Consider the following 27,872-nt stretch of genomic DNA (forward strand, 5'->3'; position numbering starts at 1 on the left):
CCATGGTGGGAGCGATTCCTCATTCCCAGCTCCTCCTTGGGATCCTTGGATCCATGGTGGAGTCTCCAACATTCCCAGCTCCTCTCTTGGATCCCTGGATCCATGGTGGGAGCGATTCCCATGTTCCCAGATCCTCCTTGGGATCCTTGCATCCATGGTGGGATCTCCAACACTTCCAGCTCCTTCCTTGGATCTTGGGATCAAGTATGGGATCTCCAACACTCCCTGTTGCTCCATTGGATCCTTGGATCCATGGTGGGAGGGATTCCCACATTCCCAGCTCTTCCCTTGAATCCTGGGATCCACAATGGGAGGAATTCCCACATTCCCAGCTCTTCCCTGGGATCCATGCTGGCAGCCATTCCCACATTCCCAGCTGCTCCATTGGATCCACAGTGGGAACAATTCCCACATTCCCAGCTCCACCTCGGCTCAACGCTCGGAGATTCTCCCACCACTCCCCTCTCCCGGATGGAACCTTCCCCTCAGGCATCCAAACTATTCCCAATGGGAATCCACCCCTGGATCCATCCCTGCAGCCACCCCTGGATCCATCCCTGGGTCCATCCCTGGGTCCATCCAAGATCCACTCCCAGATCCATCCAAGATCCACCCCTGGTTCCACTCCTGGATCCACCCCTGGATCCATCCCAGGATCCATCCAAGATCCACTCCCAGATCCATCCCTGAATCCATCCTCAGATCCACTCCCAGATCCACCTCTGGATCAATCCAAGATCCACCCCGGGATCCATCCAAGATCCACCCCTGGATCCATCCAAGATCCACTCCTGGATCAGTCCAAGATCCATCCCTGAGTCCATTCCTGGGTCCATCTTTGGATCCATCCTTGAATCCACCCCTGGATCCGTCCCTGGAACCATCCCAGGATCCATCCAAGACCCATTCCTGGATCCACCCCTGGATCCATCCAAGATCCACCCCTGGATCCATCCAAGATCCACTCCTGGATCAGTCCAAGATCCATCCCTGAGTCCATTCCTGGGTCCATCCCTGGATCCATCCAAGATCCACTCCCAGACCCATCCAAGATCCACTCCCAGATCCACCCCTGGATCAATCCAAGATTCATCCCTGGGTCCATCCCTGGATCCACCCCTGGACCCACCCTCGGATCCACCCCTGGGTCCATCCAAGATCCACCCCTGGATTCATCCTTGCATCCATTCCTGGATCCACTCCCAGATCCATCCCCAGATCCACCCCTGGATCCATCCAAGATCCACCCCCAGATCCATCTCTGGATCCCCCCTGGATCAATCCAAGATCCACTCCCAGATCCACCCCCGGATCCATCCAAGATTCACTCCCAGATCCATCCCTGGATCCATCCCTGGATCAACCCCTGGATCCATCCCTGGATCCATCCCTGTATCCATCCAAGATCCACTCCCAGATCCACTCCCAGATCCACCCCGAGATCCATCCCTGGTTCCATCCCTGGATCCATCCTCAAATCCACCCCTGGATCGATCCCTGGAACCATCCCAGGATCCATCCAAGACCCATTCCTGGATCCACCCCTGGATCAATCCAAGATCCATCCCTGGGTCCATCCCAGATCCATCCCTGGACCCACTCCCAGATCCATCCCTGGATCAATCCAAGATCCACTCCCAGATCCATCCAAGATCCACCCCTGGATCCACCCTCAGATCCATTCCTGGATCCACTCCCAGATCCATCCCAGATCCATCCCTGGATCCACCCAAGATCCACCCCCGGATCAATCCAAGATCCACCCCCAGATCCACCCCTGGATCCACCCCCGGGTCCATCCCTGGATCCATCCAAGATCCACCCCCAGATCCATCTCTGGATCCACCCCTGGATCCCCCCATGATCAATCCAAGATCCACCCCTGGATCCATCCAAGATCTAATCCCAGATCCACCCCTGGATCAGTCCAAGATCCACCCCTGGATCCATCCAAGATCTATCCCCGGATCCACCCCTAGATCCACTCCGGATCCACCCTCAGATCCAAGATCCACCCCTGGATCAATCCAAGATCCATCCTCGGATCCACCCCTGGATCAATCCAAGATCCACTCCCAGATCCATCTCTGGATCCACCCCTGGATCAGTCCAAGATCCATCCCAGGATCCATCCAAGATCCACTCCCAGATCCATCCCAGGATCCATCCAAGATCCACTCCCAGATCCATCCCAGGATCCATCCAAGATCCACTCCCAGATCCACCCCTGGCCCACCCTCAGATCCATCCCCTGGATCCACCCCTGGGTCCATCCCTGGATCAATCCAAGATCCACTCCCAGATCCATCTCTGAGTCCATCCCTGGATCCCCCCTGGATCAATCCAAGATCCACCCCTGGATCCATCCAAGATCTAATCCCAGATCCACCCCTGGGTCCATCCAAGATCCACCCCTGGATCAATCCAAGATCTAATCCCCGGATCCACCCTCAGATCCACTCCGGATCCACCCCCGGATACAAGATCCACCCCTGGATCAATCCAAGATCCATCCTTGGATCCACCCCTGGATCCATCCTCGGATCCACCCCTGGATCAATCCAAGATCCACTCCCAGATCCACCCCTGGATCAATCCAAGATCCATCCTCGGATCCATCCCTGGATCAATCCAAGATCCACTCCCAGATCCATCTCTGGATCCACCCCTGGATCAATCCAAGATCCATCCCCGGAGCAATCCAAGATCCACTCCCAGATCCACCCCTGGATCCATCCCAGGATCCATCCAAGATCCACTCCCAGATCCACCCCTGGCCCACCCTCAGATCCATCCCCTGGATCCACCCCTGGGTCCATCCCTGGATCAATCCAAGATCCACTCCCAGATCCATCTCTGGATCCACCCCTGGATCCCCCCATGATCAGTCCAAGATCCATCCCTGGATCCATCCAAGATCTATCCCCGGATCCACCCCTAGATCCACTCCGGATCCACCCTCAGATCCAAGATCCACCCCTGGATCAATCCAAGATCCATCCTTGGATCCACCCCTGGATCCATCCTCGGATCCACCCCTGGATCAATCCAAGATCCACTCCCAGATCCACCCCTGGATCAATCCAAGATCCATCCTCGGATCCATCCCTGGATCAATCCAAGATCCACTCCCAGATCCATCTCTGGATCCACCCCTGGATCAATCCAAGATCCATCCCTGGAGCAATCCAAGATCCACTCCCAGATCCACCCCTGGATCCATCCAAGATCCATCCAAGGATCCATCCAAGATCCACCCTCAGATCCACCCCTGGATCCACCCTCAGATCCACCCCTGGATCCACCCCTGGATCCATCCCTGGATCCAAGATCAACTCCCAGATCCATCCCTGAATCCATCCTCAGATCCACTCCCAGATCCACCTCTGGATCAATCCAAGATCCACCCCCGGATCCATCCAAGATCCACCCCTGGATCCATCCAAGATCCACCCCTGGATCCATCCAAGATCCATCCCTGGATCCATCCAAGATCCACTCCCAGATCCACCCCTGGATCAATCCAAGATTCATCCCTGGGTCCATCCCTGGATCCACCCCTGGATCCACCCTCGCATCCACCCCTGGGTCCATCCAAGATCCACCCCTGGATCCACTCCTGGATTCATCCTCGCATCCATTCCTGGATCCACTCCCAGATCCATCCCCAGATCCACCCCTGGATCCATCCTTACATCCATTCCTGGATCCAATCCCAGATCCACCCCTGGATCCATCCAAGATCCACCCCTGGATCCACCCCTGGATCCATCCAAGATCCACCCCTGGATCCATCCAAGATCCACCCCTGGATCCATCCAAGATCCACTCCCAGATCCACCCCTGGATCAATCCAAGATTCATCCCTGGATCCACCCTCGGATCCACCCCCGCATCCATTCCTGGATCCTCTCCCGGATCCACCCCTGGAACCATCCCTGGATCCACCCCTGGATCAATCCAAGATCCACCCCTGGATCAATCCAAGATCCACCCCTGGATCAATCCAAGATCCACCCCTGGATCCATCCAAGATCCACTCCCAGATCCACCCCTGAATCCACCCCTGGATCCACCCCTGGATCCATCCAAGATCCACCCCCGGATCCACCCCCGGGTCCATTCTCAGCTCCGCCCCCGGCTCCGCCCCCGGCCCCGCCCCCGGCTCCACCCCTCCGTTCCCCCCCGCAGAGCATCGGGCTGTCCCTGCGGAAGCTGATCGCCAGCGTCGACGACGTTCTGCCCGACCTGCCGCCCTCCTCCCGCACCGAGGTACCAACTGTGACATCCCAAAAAACCCCAAAATATTCCCAAAAACTTTTAAAAAAATTCCCAAAAAAATTCCCCAAAAAGATCTCCTAAAATTCCCCAAAAATCCCCCAAAATTCCCCCAAACCGACGTCCTGCCCGACCTGCCGCCCTCCTCCCGCACCGAGGTACGAACCATGCACTGACATCCCCAAAAAAACCCCCAAAATTCCCAAAAACCCCCAAAAAATCCCCCAAAAATTCCCCAAAAAAACCTCCTAAAATTCCCCAAAAAAACCCAAAAAATTCCCAAAAAATTAAAAAAAAAAATCCCCAAAAATTCCCCCCAAAAATCCCCCAAAAATTCCCCAAAACACCCCCAAAAATCCCCCCAAAACCGACGTCCTGCCCGACCTGCCGCCCTCCTCCCGCACCGAGGTACCAACTGTGACATCCCAAAAAACCCCAAAATATTCCCAAAAACCCCCCAAAAAATTCCCCGAAAAATTCCCCAAAAAATTCACCCAGAAATTCCCAAAAAATTCCCAAAAAATTCCCCCAAAAACGACGTCCTGCCCGAGCTGCCGCCCTCCTCCCGCACCGAGGTACCAACTGTGACGTCCCAAAAAACCCCAAAATATTCCCAAAAAATTTTAAAAAAATTCCAAAAAAATTCCCAAAAAATTCTGCCCAAAAATCCCCCCAAAAACCCCAAAATTCTCACAAAACCGACGTCCTGCCCGACCTGCCGCCCTCCTCCCGCACTGAGGTACCAACTGTGACATCCCAAAAAACCCAAAAATATTCCCAAAAACTTTTAAAAAAATTCCCCAAAAAATTCACCCAGAAATTCCAAAAAATTTCCCAAAAAAATCCCCCAAAATTCCCCCCAAACCGACGTCCTGCCTGACCTGCTGCCCTCCTCCCGCACCGAGGTACCAACTGTGACATCCCAAAAAACCCCCAAATATTCCCAAAAACCCCCAAAAAAATTCCCAAAAAAATTCACCCAGAAATTCCCAAAAAATTCCCAAAAAATCCCCCCAAAAAACGACGTCCTGCCCGACCTGCCGCCCTCCTCCCGCACCGAGGTACCAACCGTGACATCCCAAAGAACCCCAAAATATTCCCAAAAACTTTTAAAAAAATTCCCAAAAAAATTCCCCAAAAAATCTTCCCAAAATTCCCCCAAAAAACCCAAAAAATTCCCCCCAAACCGACGTCCTGCCCGACCTGCCGCCCTCCTCCCGCACTGAGGTACCAACTGTGACATCCCAAAGAACCCCAAAATATTCCCAAAAACTTTTAAAAAAATTCCCAAAAAAATTCACCCAGAAATTCCCAAAAAATTCCCCAAAAAATCCCAAAAAAATCCCCCAAAATTCTCCCAAAAAACGACGTCCTGCCCGACCTGCTGCCCTCCTCCCGCACCGAGGTACCAACTGTGACATCCCAAAAAAACCCAAAATGTTCCCAAAAAATTCCCCAAAAAAATTCCCCAAAAAATTCACCCAGAAATTCCCAAAAAATTCCCAAAAAAATCCCCCCAAAAATGGCGTCCTGCCCGACCTGCCGCCCTCCTCCCGCACTGAGGTATGAACTGCACCGGCACTGACATCCCCAAAAACCCCAAAATATTCCAAAAAACCCCCCAAAAAATTCACAAAAAAATACCCAAAAAATTCCCCCAAAAAACGCCCTAAAATTCCAAAAAAATTCCAAAAACAACCCCCCCAAAAATCCCCCCAAAAACCCAAAAAATTCCCCAAAAATTTCAAAAAAATCCCCCAAAATCCCCCAAAAATTCCAAAAAAATTCCCCAAAAACAACCAATAATTCCGAAAAAATTCCCAAAAAATCGCCAAAAATTCCAAAAAAAATCCCCCCAAAATTCCCAAAAAAATCCCAAAAAACCCCCCCAAAATTCCCAAAAAAACCCCTAAAAAACCCGCAAAAAACCCCAAAAATTCCCCAAAAATTCCTCCAAAATTCCCAAATAATTCCCAAAAAAGCCCCCAAAATTCCCCAAAAATTCCTAAGAAAACCCCAAAAATTCTCCAAAAATTCCCCCCAAATCACTAAAAATTCCCAAAAAAATTCCCCAAAAAACCCCCAAAATTCACCAAAAATCCCCCCAAAAAAACCCAAAAAACCCCCCAAAATTTCCCAAAAAACACCCCCAAAACCGAAAAAAAATCCCCCAAAATTCCCCAAAATTCCCCAAAAAACCCCCAAAGATTCCAAAAAAATTCCCAAAAAATCCCCCAAAAATTCCCAAAAGACCCCCAAAAAAGCCCAAAAAATTCCCAAAAAACCCCCCAAAAAAACCCCAAAAATTCCCCCAAAATCCCAAAAAAACCTATAAAAAACCCAAAAAAACCCGCCAAAACCCAAAAAAACTCCCCAAAAATTCACCAAAAAATTCACCAAAATTCCTAAAAATTCCCAAAAAATTCCAAAACCCCCCCAAATCCCCTCTCCCAGATCGAGGTCAGGCAGAAGCTGCTGAACCGGGACCTGGCGGCGCTGATCGGCCGCACGCGCCTGGCCCAGGCCCACCCCGGATCCTCCTCCCCCGGCGCCGAGTTCCGGCGGCAGATGCTGGCGGCCTCGCACGCGCTGGCCCAAAAATCCCCAAAAAAACATGAAAATTCCCCCAAAACCCCCCAAAATCCCCAAAAATTCCCCCCAAAATTCTCAAAAAATCCCAAAAAATACCCCAAAACCCCCCAAATATTCCCAAAAAATCCCCAAAAAATTCCCCAAAATTCCCCAAAAATTCCTAAAAAATCCCCCCCTAAACTCCCAAAAATTCCTAAAAAACCCCAAAAATTCTCAAAAAATTCCCCCAAAATTCCCCAAAACCCCCCCAAAAATTCTCCAAAAAAACCCTAAAAATCCCAAAAAATTCCCCAAAAAAAACCCCAAAAAACCCCCAAAATTCCCAAATAACTTCCCAAAAAATCCCCAAAAATTGCCAAAAAACCCCCCCAAAATTCCCAAAAAATCAAAAAAAACCCGCAAAAAAACCCCCCAAAAATCCCCAAAAAATCCCAAAAAAATTCCCAAAAATTCCAGAACCCCCCAAAATTCCCAAAATTCCCAAACCCCTTCCTTTCCCAGATCGAGGGCACGCAGAAGCTGCTGAACCGGGACCTGGCGGCGCTGATCGGCCGCACGCGCCTGGCCCAGGCCCACCCCGGATCCTCCTCCCCCGGCGCCGAGTTCCGGCGGCAGATGCTGGCGGCCTCGCACGCGCTGGCCGTGGACGCCAAGAACCTTCTGGATGCCGTGGACCAGGCCCGGCTGCAGGCCCGGCCCTGCTCGCAGTGATGAGGATGATGATGATGATGAGGGGGAAGGGCGGGAGGAGGCGGGAATGGGGATGGAAGGTTCCAGAAGCGGCTCCTGGCGGAGGGGTTTTGGGTTGGGCGGTTTTGGTGGGTTTTTGGTTTTAGTGGCGCTCCTGCTGCTCGGCCGCGTCGTTCTCCTCTTCCTCCTCATCCTCCTCTTCCTCCCATTCCTCATCCTCCTCGTCCTCCTCATCCTCCTCTTCCTCCTCATCTTCCTCCTCATCCTCTTCCTCCTCTTCCTCATCCTCCTCATCTTCCCACTCCTCCTCCTCCTCGTCCTCCTCATCCTCCTCTTCCTCCCATTCCTCATCCTCCTCGTCCTCCTCATCCTCCTCTTCCTCCTCATCTTCCTCCTCATCCTCGTCCTCCTCATCCTCCTCATCCTCTTCCTCCTCTTCTTCCTCCTCCTCGTCCTCCTCATCCTCTTCCTCCTCTTCCTCCTCTTCTTCCTCGTCCTCTTCTCTTCCTCCTCATCCTCCTCCTCATCCCCTTCATCCACTTCCTCCTCTTTCCTTCCTCCTCATCCTCATCCTCATCCTCTTCATCCTCGGCCTCCTCTTCCTCCTCTTCTTCCTCCTCCTCATCTTCCTCCTCATCCTCCTCCTCTTCCTCCTCCTCCTCTTCTCTTCCTCCTCATCCTCCTCCTCATTCTCCTCATCCTATTCCTCATCCTCCTCGTCTTCCTCCTCTTCCTCCTCTTCTCTTCCTCCTCATCCCCCTCATCCTCCTCCTCTTCTTCCCGTTCCTCCTCTTCCTCCTCATCCTCCTCCTCTTCATCCTCATCCTCCTCTTCCTCATCGTCCTCTTCCTCCTCATCCTCGTCGTCCTCCTCCTCTTCTTCCCGCTCCTCTTCTTCCTCCTCATCCTCTTCCTCCTCATCTTCTTTCTCCTCATCCTCATCCTCCCCCTCCTCTTCCTCCTCATCCTCCTCTTCTCTTCCTCCTCATCCTCTTCCTCGTCATCCTTGTCCTCCTCCTCCTCTTCTTCCCACTCCTCTTCTTCCTCCTCATCCTCTTCCTCCTCATCCTCTTCTTCCTCATCCTCCTCCTGCTCTTCCTCCTCCTCTTCTTTCCGCTCCTCCTCATCCTCATCCTCCTCCTCCTCATCCTCCTCCTTTTCTTCCTCCTCCTCTTTCTCCTCCTCCTCATCCTCTTCCTCCTCTTCCCCCTCCTCCTCGTCCTCTTCCTCATCCTCCTCTTCCTCCTCTCTTCCTCATCCTCGTCCTCCTCATCCTCTTTTCCTCTTCCTCCTCTTCTTCCTGCTCCTCTTCCTCCTCCTCTTCTCTTCCTCCTCATCCTCATCCTCCTCATCCTCCTCTTCTTCCTCCTTTTCTTCCTCCTCTTCTTCCTCCTCATCCTCACCTCCTCCTCCTTGTCCTCCTCTTCCTCCTCATCCTCCTCCTCATCTTCCTCCTCTTCTTCCCACTCCTCCTCTTCTTCCTCATCCTCACCTCGTCCTCCTTGTCTTCCTCCTCCTCCTCATCCTCCTCTTCTTCCTGCTCCTCCTCCTCCTCATCCTCCTCCTCCTCTTCATCCTTGTCCTCCTCTTCCTCCTCCTCATCTTCCTCCTCATCCTCGTCCTCCTCTTCTTCCCGCTCCTCCTCATCTTCCTCCTCATCCTCCTCATCATCTTCATCCTCCTCATCTTCCTCCTCATCATCCTCATCCTCCTCCTCATCTTCCTCCTCTTCTTCCCACTCCTCCTCTTCCTCCTCTTCTCTTCCTCATCATCCTCTTCCTCCTCCTCATCTTCTTTCTCCTCATCCTCATCCTTGTCCTCCTCCTCCTCCTCTTCCTCTTCTTCTTTCTCATCCTCTTCCTCATCCTCCTTCTCCTCTTCTTCCCGCTCCTCTTCTTCCTCCTCATCCTCATCCTCATCCTCCCCCTCCTCTTCCTCCTCATCCTCCTCTTCTCTTCCTCCTCATCCTCTTCCTCGTCATCCTTGTCCTCCTCCTCCTCTTCTTCCCACTCCTCTTCTTCCTCCTCATCCTCTTCCTCCTCATCCTCCTCCTGCTCTTCCTCCTCTTCCTCCTCCTCTTCTTTCCGCTCCTCCTCTTCTCTTCCTCCTCATCCTCCTCCTCCTCCTCCTTTTCTTCCTCCTCCTCTTTCTCCTCATCCTCGTCCTCCTCCTCATCCTCCTCCTCCTCTTCCTCCTCCTCTCTTCCTGCTCCTCTTCTCTTCCTCCTCATCCTCCTCCTCCCTTCCTCCTCATCCTCTTCCTCCCCTTCCTCCTCCTCCTCTTCCTCCTCTTCCTCCTCTTCCTCCTCTTCTTCGTCTTCCTCCTCTTCTTCCTCTTCCTCCTCTTCTTCCTCTTCCTCCTCTTCTTCCTCTTCCTCCTCTTCCTCCTCTTCCTCCCCCTCCTCCCCCTCCTCCTCCCCCCGCCGCTGTCCCGCTGTCTGTCCCCGCTGTCTGTCCGCGCTGTCGCGTCGCTCTTCGGAAGGCGGGAGGCATCCGGGGGGATTTCCTTGGGAAAAATGGGAGATTTTGGGTGTTTTCCTTGGAAAAAAGGGAGGATTCGGGGGATTTCCTTGGAAAAAACAGGAAGTTTTGGGGGTTTTCCTTGGAAAAAACGGGAGGATTTTGGGGGTTTTCCTTGGAAAAATTGAGATTTTGGGGTTTTCCTTGGAAAAAAATGGGAGATATGGGGGATTTTCCTTGGAAAAAAAAGAGAAGATTTTGGAGGTTTTCCTTGGAAAAAAAAGGAGGATTTGGAGGTTTTCCTTGGAAATTTTCCTTGAAAAAAATGGAGGATTTGGGGGTTTTCCTTGGAAAAAAATGGAGGATTTTGAGGTTTTCCTTGGAAAAAAATTGAGATTTGGGGGTTTTCCTTGGAAAAAAATGGAGAATTTGGAGGTTTTCCTTGGAAATTTTCCTTGGAAAAAAAGGAGGATTTGAGGTTTTTCCTTGGAAAAAAATGAGGATTTTAGATTTTCCTTGGAAAATAAAGAAGATTTTGGGGTTTTCCTTGGAAAAAAAAGAGGAGATTTTGGTGATTTTCTTTGGAAAAAATTGAGATTTTGGGGTTTTCCTTGGAAAAAAAGGGAAGATTTTGGAGGTTTTCCTTGGAAATTTTCCTTGGAAAAAATGGAGGATTTGGAGGTTTTCCTTGGGAAAAAAAGGAGGATTTGAGGTTTTTCCTTGGAAAAAAATTGAGATTTTTGAGGTTTTCCTTGGAAAAAAAAGGAGGATTTGGGAGTTTTCCTTGGAAAAAAAGGAGGATTTGGGAGTTTTCCTTGGAAAAAAAGGGAGGATTTGGAGGTTTTCCTTGGAAATTTTCCTTGGAAAAAAATGGAGGATTTGAGATTTTTCCTTGGAAAAAAATTGAGATTTTTGAGGTTTTCCTTGGAAAAAAATGGAGGATTTGGGATTTTTCCTTCAAAAAAAATGGTGAATTTAAGATTTTCCTTGGAAAAAAAAGGAGGATTTGAGATTTTCCTTGGAAAAAAATGGAGGATTTGGAGTTTTTCCTTGGAAAAAAATGGAGGATTTTAGATTTTCCTTGGAAAAAAGTGAGATTTTGGGAGCTTTCCTTGGAAAAATGAGGAGGATTTGGAGGTTTTCCTTGGAAATTTTCCTTGGAATAAAATGGAGGATTTAAGATTTTCCTTGGAAAAATGGAGGATTTTAGATTTTCCTTGGAAAAAAAGGAGGATTTGGGAGTTTTCCTTGGAAAAAAAGGGAGGATTTGGAGGATTTCCTTGGAAATTTTCCTTGGAAAAAAAATGGAGGATTTAAGATTTTCCTTGGAAAAATGGAGGATTTTAGATTTTCCTTGGAAAAAAAAGAAGATTTGGGGGTTTTCCTTGGAAAAAAAAAGAGGAGATTTTGGAGATTTTCCTTGGAAAAAAAATTGAGATTTTGGGTGTTTTCCTTGGGAAAAAATGGAAGATTTTGGGGGTTTTCCTTGGAAAAAAAGGAGGATTTGGGGGATTTTCCTTGGAAAAAAAGAGGAGATTTTGGGGTTTTCCTTGGAAAAAAATGGAAAAATTTAGATTTTCTGTGAAAAAAAAAAAGGAGGATTTGGAGGATTTCCTTGGAAATTTTCCTTGGAAAAAAATGGAGGATTTGAGATTTTTCCTTGGAAAAAAATGGAGAATTTTAGATTTTCCTTGGAAAAAAATTGAGGATTTGGAGATTTTCCTTGGAAAAAAAAGGAGGATTTGGAGGTTTTCCTTGGAAATTTTCCTTGGAAAAAATGGAGGATTTGGGGGATTTTCCTTGGAAAAAAATGGAGAATTTTAGATTTTCCTTGGAAAAAAAGGGAGGATTTGGAGGTTTTCCTTGGAAAAAATTGAGGATTTGGAGATTTTCCTTGGAAAAAAGGAGGATTTTAGATTTTCCTTGGAAAAAAAGGAGGATTTTAGATTTTCCTTGGAAAAAAAAGGAGGATTTGAGGTTTTTCCTCGGAAAAAGTCGGGATTTGGGGGTGGGGGATCCGTGGGGATCCCCCCCGGCGCCGCCTCCACGGATCCATCCCGGGACGGCCGCGGGCGGCACGGCGGGACCGGGACCGGGAACGCGCCGGGAACGAATTTTTTTTGGGGTGAAATCCTCGGAATTCGGCGTTTTCCTCCCTCGGGAAAAGTTGGGAAAAGTCGATTCCACCTCGGATCCTTCGGAATTTTCCTCGTTTTTGGTTTTGTTTTATTTTATTTTGTTTTATTTTTATTTTATTTTCATTTTTTTCCCGGCTGAGATAAACGATGTGCTCGATCCTGGCGTGGTTTGTTCTGGCTGGAATTCCCACCTGGAATTTTCTCCGGGATTTTTTTGGGGGATGGGGGAGGTGGAATCGGATCAGGATCCTCCCAAAAAATTAATTTAAAAAAAAAAAAAAAGTGGAAGGGGTTAAGGGCAGGTTTGGGGGGATCCTGGGATTTTGGGGTTTAATTCCAAGGATTTGGAGCGTTCAGGGAAGGGATGGAGGTGGGAAGGGGATGGGAAAAAAAAGTGGGAATAAAAGGAGGATCCTGAGGGAGGTGGGGAAAAATCCTGGGAAAATTCTGGGAAAAAATCCTGGAAAAAATCCTGGGAAAAAATCCTGGGAAAAAAAGGAGGATCCTGAGGGGGGTGGGAAAAAATCCAGGGAAAAATTCAGGAAAAAAACCGAGGATCCTGAGGGAGGTGGGAAGGGGATGGGAAAAATCCTGGGAATAAAAGGAGGATCCTGAGGGAGCTGGGAAAAAATCCTGGGAAAAATCCTGGGAAAAAAAGGAGGATCCTGAGGGAGGTGGGAAAAAATTCTGGGAAAAAATCCTGGGAAAAAAAGGAGGATCCTTAAAGGGGCTGGGAAAAATTCCTGGGAATAAAAGGAGGATCCTGAGGGAGCTGGGAAAAAATCCTGGAAAAAATCCTGGGAAAAAAATCCGGGGAAAAAAAGGAGGATCCTGAGGGAGTGGGAAAAAATCCTGGGAAAAATTCTGGGAAAAAAAGGAGGATCCTGAGGGAGCTGGGAAAAAATCCTGGGAAAAAATCCTGGGAAAAATCCTGGGAAAAAAGGGAGGATCCTGAGGGAGCTGGGAAAAAATCCTGGGAAAAATAAAAGGAGGATCCTGAGGGAGGTGGGAAAAAATCCTGGGAAAAATTCAGGAAAAAAACCGAGGATCCTGAGGGAGCTGGGGAAAAATCCTGGGAATAAAAGGAGGATCCTGAGGGAGCTGGGAAAAAATCCTGGAAAAAATCCTGGGAAAAAAATCCGGGGAAAAAAAGGAGGATCCTGAGGGAGTGGGAAAAAATCCTGGGATAAAATCCAGGAAAAAAAAGGAGAATCCTGAGGGAGCTGGGAAAAAAAACTGGGAAAAATCCTGGGAAAAAAAGAAAAAGAGGATCCTGAGAGAGGTGGGAAAAAATCCTGGGAAAAAATCCTGGGAAAAATTCAGGGAAAAAAAGGAGGATCCTGAGGGAGCTGGGAAAAAATCCTGGGAAAAAATCCTGGGGAAAAAAAGGAGGATCCTGAGGGAGCTGGGAAAAAAGCCTGGGAAAAATTTTGGAAAAAATCCTGGGAAAAAAAAGAGGATCCTGAAGGAGCTGGGAAAAAATCCTGGGAAAAAAGGAGGAGGATCCTGAGGGAGCTGGGAAGGGGCTGGGAAAAATCCTGGGAATAAAAGGAGGATCCTGAGGGAGCTGGGAAAAAAATCATGGAAAAAAAAAGGAGGATCCTGAGGGAGCTGGGAAGGGGCTGGGAAAAAATCCTGGGAAAAAATCCTGGGAAAAAAAAGGAGGATCCTGAGGGAGGTGGGAAAAAATCCTGGGAAAAATAATGGGAAAAAAAGGAGGATCCTGAGGGAGCTGGGAAAAAATCCTGGGAAAAATTCAGGAAAAAAAAAGGAGGATCCTGAGGGGGCTGGGAAAAAATCCTGGGAAAAATTCAGGAAAAAAAGGAGGATCCTGAGGGAGGTGGGAAGGGGATGGGAAAAATCCTGTGAAAAAAGGAGGATCCTGAGGGGGCTGGGAAAAAATCCTGGGAAAAAATCCTGGGAAAAAATCCTGGAAAAAAAGGAGGATCCTGAGGGAGCTGGGAAAAAATCCTGGGAAAAATTCAGGAAAAAAAAAAGGAGGATCCTGAGGGAGGTGGGAAAAAATTCCTGGAATAAAAAGGAGGATCCTGACGGAGCTGGGAAGAAATCCAGGAAAAATCCTGGGAAAAAATCCTGGGGGAAAAAAAATGGGGATCCTGAGGGAGGTGGGAAAAAATCCTGGAAAAAAAATGAGGATCCTGAGGGAGGTGGGAAAAAATCCTGGGAAAAAAAGGAGGATCCTGAGGGAGGTGGGAAAAAATCCTGGGAAAAAAAGGAGGATCCTTAAGGGGATTGGGAAAAAATCCTGGGAAAAATTCAGGAAAAAAAAGGAGGATCCTGAGGGAGCTGGGAAAAAATCCTGGGAAAAATCCTGGGAAAAAATCCTGGAAAAAATCCTGGGAAAAAAAAGGAGGATCCTGAGGGGGCTGGGAAAAAATCCTAGAAAAAAAATCATGGAAAAAAAAAGGAGGATCCTGAGGGAGCTGGGAAAAAATCCTGGGAAAAAATCCTGGGAAAAAATCCTGGGAACAAATCCTGGGAAAAAAAGGAGGATCCTGAGGGAGCTGGGAAAAAATCCTGGGAAAAATTCAGGAAAAAAAAAAAGGAGGATCCTGAGGGAGCTGAGAAAAAATCCTGGGAAAAATCTTGGGAAAAATTCAGGAAAAAAAAGGAGGATCCTGAGAGAGCTGGGAAAAAATTCCTGGGAAAAATCCTGGGAAAAAATCCTGGAAAAAAAGGACGATCCTGAGGGGGCTGGGATGGGGCTGGGAAAAAATCCTGGGAAAAAATTCTGGAAAAAAAAAGAGGATCCGGAGGGAGGTGGGAAAAAATCCTGGGAAAAATTCAGGAAAAAAAAGGAGGATCCGGAGGGGGCTGGGAAAAAATCCTGGGAAAAAATCCTGGGAAAAACTCGGGGAAAAAAAGGAGGATCCTGAGAGAGCTGGGAAAAAATCCAGGAAAAAAAAAGGAGGATCCTGAGGGAGCTGGGAAAAAATCCTGGGAAAAATTCAGGAGGATCCTGAGGGAGCTGGGAAAAAATCTTGGGAAAAATTCAGGAAAAAAAGGAGGATCCTGAGGGAGCTGGGAAGGGGCTGGGAAAAAATCCTGGGAAAAAAAGGAGGATCCTGAGGGAGGTGGGAAAAATTCTTGGGGAAAAAAGGAGGATCCTGAGGGAGTTGGGAAAAATTCCTGGGAAAAATTCAGGAAAAAAGAGGAGGATCCTGAGGGAGGTGGGAAGGGGATGGGAAAAATCCTGGGAAAAAAGGAGGATCCTGAGGGAGCTGGGAAAAAATCCTGGGCAAAAAAACTGGGAAAAAATCCTGGGAAGAAAAACTGGGAAAAAATCCTGGGAAAAATCCTGGGAAAAAAAAGGAGGATCCTGAGGGGGCTGGGAATAAATCCTGGGAAAAATTCTGGGGAAAAAAAGGAGGATCCTGAGGAATCTGGGAAAAAATCCTGGGAAAAATTCTGGGAAAAAACCGAGGATCCTGAGGGAGCTGGGAAAAAATCCTGGGAAAAAATCCTGGGAAAAAAAAGGAGGATCCTGAGGGAGGTGGGAAAAAATCCTGGGGAAAATTCTGGAAATAAAAGGAGGATCCTGAGGGGGCTGGGAAAAAATCCTGGGAAAAAAAGGAGGATCCTGAGGGAGCTGGGAAAAAATCCTGGGAAAAAATCATGGGAAAAAAAGGAGGATCCTGAGGGGGCTGGGAAGGGGCTGGGAAAAAATCCTGGGAAAAAAAAGGAGGATCCTGAGGGAGCTGGGAAAAAATCCTGGGATAAAATCCAGGGAAAAAAAGGAGGATCCTGAGGGAGCTGGGAAAAAATCCTGGGAAAAATTCAGGAAAAAAACCGAGGATCCTGAGGGAGGTGGGAAAAAATCCTGGGAAAAAATCCGGGAAAAAAACCTGGGAAAAAAAGGAGGATCCTGAGGGAGCTGGGAAAAAATCCTGGAAAAAATTCTGGGAAAAAAATCCTGGGGAAAAAAGGAGGATCCTTAAGGGGGCTGGGAAAAAATCCTGGGAAAAAATCCTGGGAAAAAAAGGAGGATCCTGAGGGAGCTGGGAAGGGGCTGGGAAAAATCCTGGGAAAAAAAGGAGGATCCTGAGGGAGCTGAGAAAAAATCCTGGGAAAAATAAAAGGAGGATCCTGAGGGAGCTGGGAAAAAATTCTAGAAAAAAAATCCTGGGAATAAAAGGAGGATCCTGAGGGAGCTGGGCAAAAATCCTGGGAAAAATTCAGGGAAAAAAAAGGAGGATCCTGAGGGAGGTTTTTCCTCTGGAATTCCCTGCCGGGAATGAAAAGCTGGATCAGAGCCGGGAAAATTTGGGATCTGAGGTGGGATGGGGAGGATTGGGATGGATCCAGGGGGAGGATTCCAAAGCCGGAGGGATCCTGAGGATCCTGGGGATCCGTGGGAATTATCCAGGGGGTTTTCCCGCCTGTGGGATCCTGGGGATCCTGGGATTTTGGGATCCTGGGATTGTGGGATCCTGGGATTTTGGGATCCTGGGATTTTGGGATCTTGAGATTTTGGGATCCTGGGATTTTGGGATCTTGAGATTTTGGGATCCTGGGATTTGGGGATCCTGGGATTTTAGGATCCTGGGATTTTGGGATCTTGAGATTTTGGGATCCTGGGATTTTGGGATCCTGGGATTTTGGGATCCTGGGATTTTGGGATCCTGGGATTTTGGGATCTTGAGATTTTGGGATCCTGGGATTTTGGGATCTTGAGATTTTGGGATCCTGGGATTTGGGGATCCTGGGATTTTAGGATCCTGGGATTTTGGGATCTTGAGATTTTGGGATCCTGGGATTTTGGGATCCTGGGATTGTGGGATCCTGGGATTGTGGGATCCTGGGATTTTGGGATCCTGGGATTTTGGGATCCTGGGATTGTGGGATCTTGGGATTGTGGGATCCTGGGATTGTGGGATCCTGGGATTTTGGGATCCTGGGATTTTGGGATCCTGGGATTGTGGGATCCTGGGATTTGAGGATCTTGGGATTTTGAGATCCTGGGATTTTGGGATCCTGGGATGTTGGGATCCTGGGATTTTGGGATCCTGGGATTTTGGGATCCTGGGATCGTGTCCGTGTTCCTTCTTCTGGAAAAATCACAGCGGATTCGAGCGTGGAAAAACGGAGAAGGCGCTCCCAAGGGTCTGGGGGGATCTGAGGAATCCGGGAATGAAAAGCTGGATCAGGGCAGGGAAAATTTGGGATCTGAGGTGGGATGGGGAGGATTGGGATGGATCCAGGGGGAGGATTCCAAAGTCGGGGGGATCCTGAGGATCCTGGGGATCCATGGGAATTATCCAGGGGGTTTTCCCGTCTGTGGGATCCTGAGGATCCTGGAGATCCATGGGAATTATCCGGGGGGGTTTTCCCGTCTGTGGGATCCTGGGGATCCTGGGGATCCGTGGGAATTATCCGGCGGGGTTTTCCCGTCTGTGGGATCCTGAGGATCCTGGGGATCCATGGGAATTATCCGGGGGGGTTTTCCCGTCTGTGGGATCCTGAGGATCCTGGGGATCCATGGGAATTATCCGAGGGGGTTTTCCCGTCTGTGGGATCCTGGGGATCCTGGGGATCCATGGGAATTATCCGGGGGGTTTTCCTGTCTGTGGGATCCTGGGGATCCTGGGGATCCATGGGAATTATCCAGGGGGTTTTCCCGTCGGAGCCGTCGCCTTTTCCAGGTGGGACGTTCCCGTGGGATGGGGTGGGAAGAAGGGAAAATCCTGGGAGGAGCAGGGGGATCCTGGGATTTTGGGATAATGGGATCATGTCCGTGTCCCTTCTGCACAGACCATCCACAGCATCATCCCTGTCCCACAACTTCCTGGGATTGTGGGATCACGGAATTATGGGATCATGTCCATGTCCCTTCTGCACGAACCATCCAAAGCCTCATTCCTGTCCCATGACCTCCTGGGATGGTGAGATCATGGGATTATGGGATCACAGAATTATGGGATCATGTCCGTGTCCCTTCCGCACAGACAACCCACAGCGTTATCCCGGCCCCACAACTTCCTGGGATCACGGAATGATGGGATCATGTCCGTGTCCCTTCCACACAGACCATCCAAAGCCTCATCCCTGTCCCATGACCTCCTGGGATGGTGAGATCATGGGATTATGGGATCATGGGATCACGGGATTACGGGACATGTCCGTGTCCCTTCTGCACGGACCATCCACAGCATCATCCCTGTCCCTTGACCTCCTGTGATCGTGAGATCGTGGGATTATGGGATTATGGAATCATGGGATTATGGGATCATGGGATTAATGGGATCATATCCACGCCCCTCTTGAAGCCTCATCCCTCTCCCACAAATTCCTGGGATCACGGGATGGTGGGATCACGGGATTATGGGATCATGGGATTACGGGATCATGTCCATGTCCCTTCTGCACGGACCATCCAAAGTGTTATCCCTGTCCCACAATTTCCTGGGATCATGGGATGGTGGGATCATGGGATTATGGGATCATGGAATTACGGGATCACGGGATTACGGGATCAGATCCGTGTCCCTTCCGCACGGACCATCCACAGCATTATCCCTGTCCCTTGACCTCCTGGGATTATGGGTTCATGGGATTATGGGATCATGGGATTACGGGATCATGGGATTCTGGGATCATGTCCATATCCCTTCCGCACGGACCATCCACAGCATCATCCCTGTCCCTTGACCTCCTGTGATCATGAGATCGTGGGATTATGGGATTATGGAATCATGGGGTTATGGGATCACAGGATTATGGGATCACATCCACACCCCTCCTGAAGCCTCATCCCTCTCCCACAACTTCCTGGGATTGTGGGATGGTGGGATCACGGGATTATGGGATCATGGGATCATGGAATTACGGGATCACGGGATTATGGGATCATGGGATCATGGAATTACGGGATCACGGGATTATGGGATCATATCCACGCCCCTCCTGAAACCTCCTCCCTCTCCCACAACTTCCTGGGATTGTGGGATGGTGGGATCACGGGATCATGGGATCATGTCCATGTCCCTTCTGCACGGACCATCCACAGCGTTATCCCTGTCCCACAATTTCCTGGGATCACGGGATGGTGGGATCACGGGATTATGGGATCATGGGATGATGGGATCATGGGATTATGGGATCATGGGATTACAGGATCATGGGATTACGGTATCATGGGATTATGGGATCATGGGATTACAGGATCATGGGCCTATGGGATCATGGGTCTATGGGATCATGGGATTACGGGATCATGGGATTACAGGATCATGGGCCTATGGGATCATGGGTCTATGGGATCATGGGATTACGGGATCATGGGATTATGGGATCATGGGTCTATGGGATCATGGGATTATGGGATCACGGGATTACGGGATCAGATCCATGTCCCTTCTGCACGGACCATCCACAGCATTATCCCTGTCCCCTGACCTCCTGGGATCATGGGATTATGGGATCACGGGATTATGGGATCATGGAATTACAGGATCACAGGATTATGGGATCATATCCACGCCCCTCCTGAAGCCTCATCCCTCTCCCACAACTTCCTGGGATTGTGGGATGGTGGGATCACAGGATTATGGGATTATGGGATCATGGAATTACGGGATCACAGGATTATGGGATCACATCCACGCCCCTCCTGAAACCTCATCCCTCTCCCACAACTTCCTGGGATTGTGGGATGGTGGGATCACGGGATTATGGGATCAGGTCCACGTCCCTTCTGCATGGACCATCCAAAGTGTTATCCCTGTCCCACAATTTCCTGGGATCATGGGCCTATGGGATCATGGGTCTATGGGATCATGGGATTACGGTATCATGGGATTATGGGATCATGGGATTACAGGATCATGGGCCTATGGGATCATGGGTCTATGGGATCATGGGATTACGGGATCATGGGATTACGGGATCATGGGTCTATGGGATCATGGGTCTATGGGATCATGGGATTACGGGATCATGGGATTATGGGATCATGGGATTACGGGATCATGGAATTACGGGATCATGGGATTATGGGATCATGGGCCTATGGGATCATGGGTCTATGGGATCATGGGATTACAGGATCATGGGATTACGGGATCATGGGATTATGGGATCATGGAATTACGGGATCATGGGATTATGGGATCATGGGCCTATGGGATCATGGGATTATGGGATCATGGGATTATGGGATCATGGGCCTATGGGATCATGGGTCTATGGGATCATGGGATTACGGGATCATGGGATTATGGGATCATGGGATTACAGGATCATGGGTCTATGGGATCATGGGATTACGGGATCATGTCCATGGACCATCCACAGCGTTATCCCTGTCCTTTGACCTCCTGGGATCGTGGGATTATGGGATCATGGGATTATGGGATCATGGGTCTATGGGATCATGGGATTACGGGATCACGGGATTATGGGATCATGGGATTATGGGGTCATGTCCATGTCCCTTCCGCACGGACCATCCACAGCGTTATCCCTGTCCCTTGACCTCCTGGGATGGTGGGATTATGGGATCATGGAATTACAGGATCACGGGATTATGGGATCATATCCACGCCCCTCCTGAAACCTTACCCCTCTCCCACAACTTCCTGGGATTGTGGGATGGTGAGATCACAGGATTATGGGATCATGGGATCATGGAATTACGGGATCACAGGATTATGGGATCACATCCACGCCCCTCCTGAAACCTCATCCCTCTCCCACAACTTCCTGGGATTGTGGGATGGTGGGATCATGGGATTATGGGATCATGTCCATGTCCCTTCTGCACGGACCATCCAAAGTGTTATCCCTGTCCCACAATTTCCTGGGATCATGGGATGGTGGGATCATGGGATCATGGGATCATGGGATTATGGGATCATGGGATCATGGGATCATGGGTCTATGGGATCATAGGATTACGGGATCATGGGATTACAGGATCATGGGATTATGGGATCACAGGATTATGGGATCATGGGATTATGGGATCACGGGATTATGGGATCATGGGCCTATGGAATCATGGGATTATGGGATCATGGGCCTATGGGATCATGGGTCTATGGGATCATGGGATTACGGGATCACGGGATTATGGGATCATGGGATTACAGGATCATGGGTCTATGGGATCATGGGATTACGGGATCATGTCCATGGACCATCCACAGCGTTATCCCTGTCCCCTGACCTCCTGGGATCATGGGATTATGGGATTATGGAATTACGGGATCATGGAATTACGGGATCACGGGATTATGGGATCACATCCACACCCCTTCTGAAGCCTCATCCCTGTCCCACAACTTCCTGGGATTGTGGGATGGTGGGATCACAGGATTATGGGATCATGGGATTACGGGATCATGTCCATGTCCCTTCTGCACGGACCATCCAAAGTGTTATCCCTGTCCCACAATTTCCTGGGATCATGGGATTATGGGATCATGGGATTATGGGATCATGGGTCTATGGGATCATGGGATTACGGGATCATGGGATTACGGGATCATGGGATTACGGGATCATGTCAATGTCCCTTCCACAGAGACCATCCACAGCATCATCCCTGTCCCCTTGACCTCCTGGGATGGTGGGATCATGGGATTATGGGATCATGGAATTACAGGATCACAGGATTATGGGATCATATCCCCGCACCTCCTGAAACCTCATCCCTCTCCCACAACTTCCTGGGATTGTGGGATGGTGGGATCACAGGATTATGGGATCATGGGATCATGGAATTACGGGATCACGGGATTATGGGATCACATCCACGCCCCTCCTGAAGCCTCATCCCTCTCCTACAACTTCCTGGGATTGTGGGATGGTGGGATCACAGGATTATGGGATCATGGGATCATGGAATTACGGGATCACGGGATTATGGGATCACATCCACGCCCCTCCTGAAACCTCATCCCTCTCCCACAACTTCCTGGGATTGTGGGATGGTGGGATCATGGGATTACGGGATCAGGTCCATGTCCCTTCTGCATGGACCATCCAAAGTGTTATCCCTGTCCCACAATTTCCTGGGATCATGGGATGGTGGGATCACGGGATTATGGGATCATGGGATTATGGGATCATGGGATTACGGGATCATGGGATTACGGGATCATGGGATTATGGGATCATGGGCCTATGGGATCATGGGTCTATGGGATCATGGGATTACGGGATCATGGGATTATGGGATCATGGGATTACAGGATCATGGGATTACGGGATCATGGGTCTATGGGACCGGAGATTCCCCACATCTCCCACCTCCCCACCGCCATTCCTGCCCCATTCCCGCCATTCCCGCCCCATTCCCGCCCCGTTCCCGCCCTTCCCAGCCCCGCCCTAGATCATCCCGGCCAGGTAGGGCGGCAGGAAGAGGCCGGCGGTGCCCAGCAGGCAGACGATGATGAAGATCCACAGGAAGATCCGGTCGATCACCATGGCCACGTACTTCCAGTCCTCCTTCACCTGCCACCGGGAAAAGATCCCTCGGGAATCCCTTCCTGGGAATCTCATCGAGTTTTCTGGAAAATTCTGGAGATTTCCCGAGGAATCCAGGAAGATCTCCAAGATTAGGGATGATCCCACCCAGGGGTTTTGCAAATCCACGTTGGGAAAAGCGGGAATGGGGCCCAGGGTGGGGGGAGGGGTCTCCGACATTCCCGAGGGTGGGAATGTCCCCGGAGGCGGGAGATGGATCGTGGATCTTCGCCCCAGTGTCGGGGATCGACCGGGGATCCTGGAAGTGCTCTGCTGGTTTTTGGGGATCTCGGGAAGCAAACTGGGATACTGGAAGTGCCCTTCCCAATTTTGGGATCTCCAGATGCTTCCATGGATGCCAGATCTGCCCAATTTTGGGATCTCCACCCCTATCCACAGATCCCAGAACTTCCCAATTTTGGGACCTCCAGCCCCATCCATGAATCCCAGAACTGCCCTTCCCAATTTTGGGATCTCAAGAATCAATCATGGATCCCAGAACCTCCCAATTTTGGGATCTCCAGCCCCATCTGTGGATCCCAGATCTTCCCAATTTTGGGATCTCCAGATGCTTCCATGGATGCCAGAACCGCCCTTCACAATTTTGGGATTTCAAGAATCAATCATGGATCCCAAATCTTCTCTTGCCAATTCTTGGGATCTCCAGCCCCATCTGTGGATTCCAGAACTTCCCAATTTTAGGATTTCAAGAATCAACCATGGATCCCAAATCTTCTCTTGCCAATTATGGGATCTCCAGCCCCATCCATGGATCCCAGAACTGCCCTTCCCAATTTTGGGATTTCCAGCCCCATCCATGGATGCCAGATCTTCCCTTCCCAATTCTGGGATCTCCAGCCCCATCCACAGATCCCAGAACTGCTCTTCCCATTTTTTGGAATCTCAAGAACCAATCATGGATCCCAGATCTTCTGTTCCCATTTTTGGGATTTCCAGCCCCATCCCTGATTCCCAGAACTGCCCTTCCCAATTTTGGGATTCCCCAGCCTCATTCATGGATCCCAGATCTTCCATTCCCAATTTTGGGATCTCCAGCCCCATCCATGGATCCCAGAACTTCCATTCCCAATTTTGGGACCTCCAGCCCCATCCATGATTCCCAGAACTTCCCTTCCCAATTTTGGGATTTCCAGCCCCATCTGTGGATCCCAGATCTTCTGTTCCCAATTTTGGGATTTCCAGCCCCATCCATGGATCCCAGATCTTCCCTTCCCAATTCTGGGATCTCCTGCCCCATCCATGGATCCCAGATCTGCCCTTCCCAATTCTGGGATTTCCAGCCCCATCCATGGATCCCAGAACTCCCCATTCCATTTTTGGGATTTCCAGCCCCATCCATGAATCCCAGATCTTCCCAATTTTGGGATTTCCAGCCCCACCCATGGATCCCAGATCTGCCCTCCCAAATTTTGGGATCTCCAGCCCCATCCATGGATCCCAGATCTTCCCTTCCCAATTTTTGGATTTCCAGCCCCACCCATGGATCCCAGATCTTCCCTTCCCAATTTTGGGATCTCCAGCCCCACCCATGGATCCCAGATCTTCCCAATTTTGGGAATTCCAGCCCCACCCATGGATCCCAGATCTTCCCTTCCCAATTTTGGGACCTCCAGCCTCATCCATGATTCCCAGAACTTCCATTCCCAATTTTGGCATTTCCAGCCCCATCCATGATTCCCAGAACTTCCCTTCCCAATTTTGGGATCTCAAGAATCAATCATGGATCCCAGATCTTCCCAATTTTGGGAATTCCAGCCCCACCCATGGATCCCAGATCTTCCCAATTTTGGAACCTCCAGCCCCACCCGTAGATCCCAGATCTTCCCTTCCCAATTTTGGGATTTCCAGCGCCATCCATGGATCCCAGAACAGCCCTTCCCAATTTTGGGATCTCCAGCCCCATCCATGGATCCCAGATCTTCCCTTCCCAATTTTGGGATTTCCAGCCCCACCCATGGATCCCAGATCTGCCTTTCCCAATTTTGGGATTTCCAGCCCCACCCATGGATCCCAGATCTTCCCAATTTTGGGAATTCCAGCCCCGTCTATGGATCCCAGAACTTCCCAATTTTGGGATCTCCAGCCCCATCCATGCATCCCAGAACTTCCCTTCCCAATTCTGGGATCTCCATCTCCATTCGTGATTCCCAGAACTGCCCTTCCCAATTTTAGGATCTCCAGCCCCATCCATGGATCCCAGAACTGCCCTTCACAATTTTGGGATCTCCATCCATGGATCCCAGATCTTCCATTCCCAATTTTTGGGATTTCCAGCCCCACCCATGGATCCCAGATCTTCCCTTCCCAATTTTGGCCCCCCCAGCCCCACCCATGGATCCCAGAACTTCCCAATTTTGGGATTTCCAGCCCCCCCCATGATTCCCAGATCTTCCCTTCCCAATTTTGGCCCCTCGGCGGCTCCCGGCACTCACGGAGAAGTCGGCGTCCTCGGCCCTCAGGTGATCCGCGATGTACTGCACCCCTTCCAGAGCCTTCATCATCCCGGGGGACAGCGCCAAACCCCGCTCCGAGCCTTCCTCCTCCTCCTCCTCCTTCCTCTCCTCCTCCTCTTCCTCCTCCTTCCTCTTGGATGACCCTCTGGATCCCTTCCCGCAGCGGAATCGCCTTTCCTTGGAATCCGCCGCGCGGCCGGCGTAACTCTTCCTCTCCTCGTCCTCATCTTCATCATCCTCCTCCTCCTCCCACTTATCATCCACATCAGTCTCCAGCCAACACCTCGACGTGCTCAACCCCTCCCCACGTCCCCCACACCGTCCCCCCGTCCCTTCCAACGGCTCCGGCCTCTTCATGGAAATCCACTTGGGAAGAACCCCCAGGAAAAACCTCCGCACCCAACCGGGCATGGCGTGCGTGCCGGGCGAGCGGTGATGCACGTTGAGCACGAAGACGGTGATGATGATGGAGAGAGTGACGAAGATCATGGTGAACAGCAGGTACTCGCCGATCAGCGGGATCACCAGCGAGGTGGAGGGGATGATCTCGGTGATCAGCAGCAGGAAGACGGTCAGAGACAGCAGCACCGAGATGCACAGCGTGATTTTCTCCCCGCAATCCGAGGGTAGATAAAAAACCAGCACGGTCAGGCAGGAGATGAGCAGGCAGGGGATGATGAGGTTGATGGTGTAGAAGAGCGGCAGGCGGCGGATGACGAAGTAGAAGGTGATGTCGGGGTAGATCTCGCTGCAGCAGTCGTACTTCTTGGAGTTGTAGGTGCCCACGGCGTTGATGATGGCCCACTCGCCGCTCTCCCAGTAATCCTTCAGGTCCACCTGGTGGTCCATGTTCTCCAGGTCGATCTTGGCCTTGTCGTAGGTCCAGGAGCCGAATTTCATCTTGCAGCTCTGCTGGTCGAAGGGGAAGAAGGTGACGTCGATGCTGCAGGAGCTCTTGTAGATGGCGGGCGGCACCCAGGTGACGGTGCCGTCCCAGCGGAGGTGGGCCTTGGTCATGTGGGTGACGGCGAACTCGCCGTCGGCGCTGGAAAAGAGGGAATACGGTTGGGATGGTCGGGGATGGGGTTGGGGTGGGGTTGGGATGGGGTTGGGGTGGGGTTGGGGTGGTCAAGAATGGGGTTGGGATGGGTTTGGGATGGGTTTGAGATGGGTTTGGGATGGGGTTGGGATGGTCAGAAGGGGTCAAGAATGGACAGGAATGGGTTTGGGATGGGGTTGGGATGGGGTTGGGATGGGTTGGGATGGGCTTGATTGGGATGGTCAAGAATGGGCTTGGGATGGGGTTGGGATGGGCTTGGGATGGGGTTGGGATGGTCAGGGATGGGGTTGGGATGGTCAGGGATGGGTTTGGGATGGGCTTGGGATGGGGTTGGGATGGGCTTGGGATGGGCTTGGGATGGGGTTGGGATGGTCAAGAATGGGGTTGGGATGGGGTTGGGATGGGTTTGGGATGGGGTTGGGATGGGATGGACTTGGGATGGTCAGGGATGGCTTGGGATGGGGTTGGGATGGGGTTGGGGTGGGGTTGGGATGGGTTTGGGATGGTCAGGGATGGGTTTGGGATGGGCTTGGGATGGTCAGGAATGGGTTTGGGATGGGTTTGGGATGGTCAGGAATGGGTTTGGGATGGGTTTGGGATGGTCAGGAATGGGTTTGGGATGAGCTTGATTGGGATGGGCTTGGATGGGCTTGGATGGGCTTGGGATGGGCTTGGGATGGGGTTGGGATGGGGTTGGGATGGTCAGGGATGGGGTTGGGATGGGCTTGGGATGCACTAAGGATCAGTCTTGGGATGAGCCTTGGTTGGAAAAGGGATGAAGGTGGGATGGGATAATGGGATAATGGGATGATGGGATAATGGGATGATGGGATGATGGGATAATGGGATAATGGGATGATGGGATATTGGGATAATGGGATGATGGGATGGGGCAGGAGAACAGGTGGGCCTTGGTCATGTGGGTGACGGCGAACTCGCCGTCGGCGCTGGAAAAGAGGGAAGGGTCGGGAATGGTCAGGGATGCGGTTAGGATGGGGTTGGGATGAGGTTGGGGTGGGCTTGGGGTGGTCATAAATGGGTTTGGGATGGGGTTGGGATGGGTTTGGGATGGTCAGGAACGGCCAGGAATAGCCAGGAATGGCCTTGGAATAGGTTTGGAATGGTCAAGAATGGGTTTGGGATGGGCTTGGGATGGGGTTGGGTTGGTCAGGGATGGGGTTGGGATGGTCAAGAATGGGGTTGGGATGGGATTGATTGGGATGGTCAGGGATGGGGTTGGGATGGGGTTGGGATGGGGTTGGGATGGGGTTGGGGTGGGGTTGGGATGGGGTTGGGATGGTCAGGAATGGGGTTGGGATGGGATTGATTGGGATGGTCAGGGATGGGGTTGGGATGGGGTTGGGATGGGGTTGGGATGGGGTTGGGGTGGGGTTGGGATGGGGTTGGGATGGTCAGGAATGGGGTTGGGATGGGTTGGGATGGGCTTGGATGGGGTTGGGATGGTCAGAAATGGGTTTGGAATGGGGTTGGGATGGTCAGGAATGGGGTTGGGATGGGGTCGGGATGGGGTTGGGGTGGGGTTGGGGTGGTGAGAAATGGGCTTGGGATGGGGTTGGGATGGGGTAGAGATAGGGTTGGGATGGTCAGGAATGGGTTTGGGATGGGTTGGGATGGGCTTGGGATGGGTTTGGGATGGGGTTGGGATGGGGTTGGGATGGGTTTGGGATGGGGTT

At 50.7% G+C, this 27,872-nt stretch overlaps 3 protein-coding genes across 3 annotated transcripts in view; 1 reads left to right on the forward strand and 2 right to left on the reverse strand.

Annotated features, from left to right (window-relative positions):
- The window catches only part of PTK2B (protein tyrosine kinase 2 beta), a gene marked incomplete at both ends in the record, with an annotated part of 81,141 nt that extends 73,560 nt beyond the window's left edge, over window positions 1-7,581 (forward strand). Inside the window, 2 exons of the mRNA XM_084201649.1 lie at window positions 4,192-4,272; window positions 7,372-7,581. Coding sequence (XP_084057775.1) covers window positions 4,192-4,272; window positions 7,372-7,581 — 291 coding nt within the window. The remainder of the gene's footprint in view (window positions 1-4,191; window positions 4,273-7,371) is intronic.
- Window positions 7,582-8,510: 929 nt separating this feature from the next.
- LOC311151300 (uncharacterized protein) lies at window positions 8,511-22,442 on the reverse strand (the record flags this gene model as incomplete). Its single annotated transcript, XM_084201650.1, has 3 exons — window positions 8,511-8,804; window positions 9,052-9,183; window positions 22,437-22,442. Coding segments are annotated over 3 exons (432 nt in total), but the record flags the coding sequence as incomplete, so codon positions are not given.
- Window positions 22,443-22,506: 64 nt separating this feature from the next.
- Window positions 22,507-27,872, reverse strand: part of CHRNA2 (cholinergic receptor nicotinic alpha 2 subunit) — a gene marked incomplete at both ends in the record, with an annotated part of 37,721 nt that continues 32,355 nt past the window's right edge. The window contains 2 exons of the mRNA XM_084201651.1: window positions 22,507-22,632; window positions 25,098-26,163. Coding sequence (XP_084057777.1) covers window positions 22,507-22,632; window positions 25,098-26,163 — 1,192 coding nt within the window. The remainder of the gene's footprint in view (window positions 22,633-25,097; window positions 26,164-27,872) is intronic.

The sequence above is a fragment of the Fringilla coelebs genome, assembly GCF_963513975.1.
Source record: "Fringilla coelebs genome assembly, chromosome: 3".
NCBI classification, from domain to species: domain Eukaryota; kingdom Metazoa; phylum Chordata; class Aves; order Passeriformes; family Fringillidae; genus Fringilla; species Fringilla coelebs.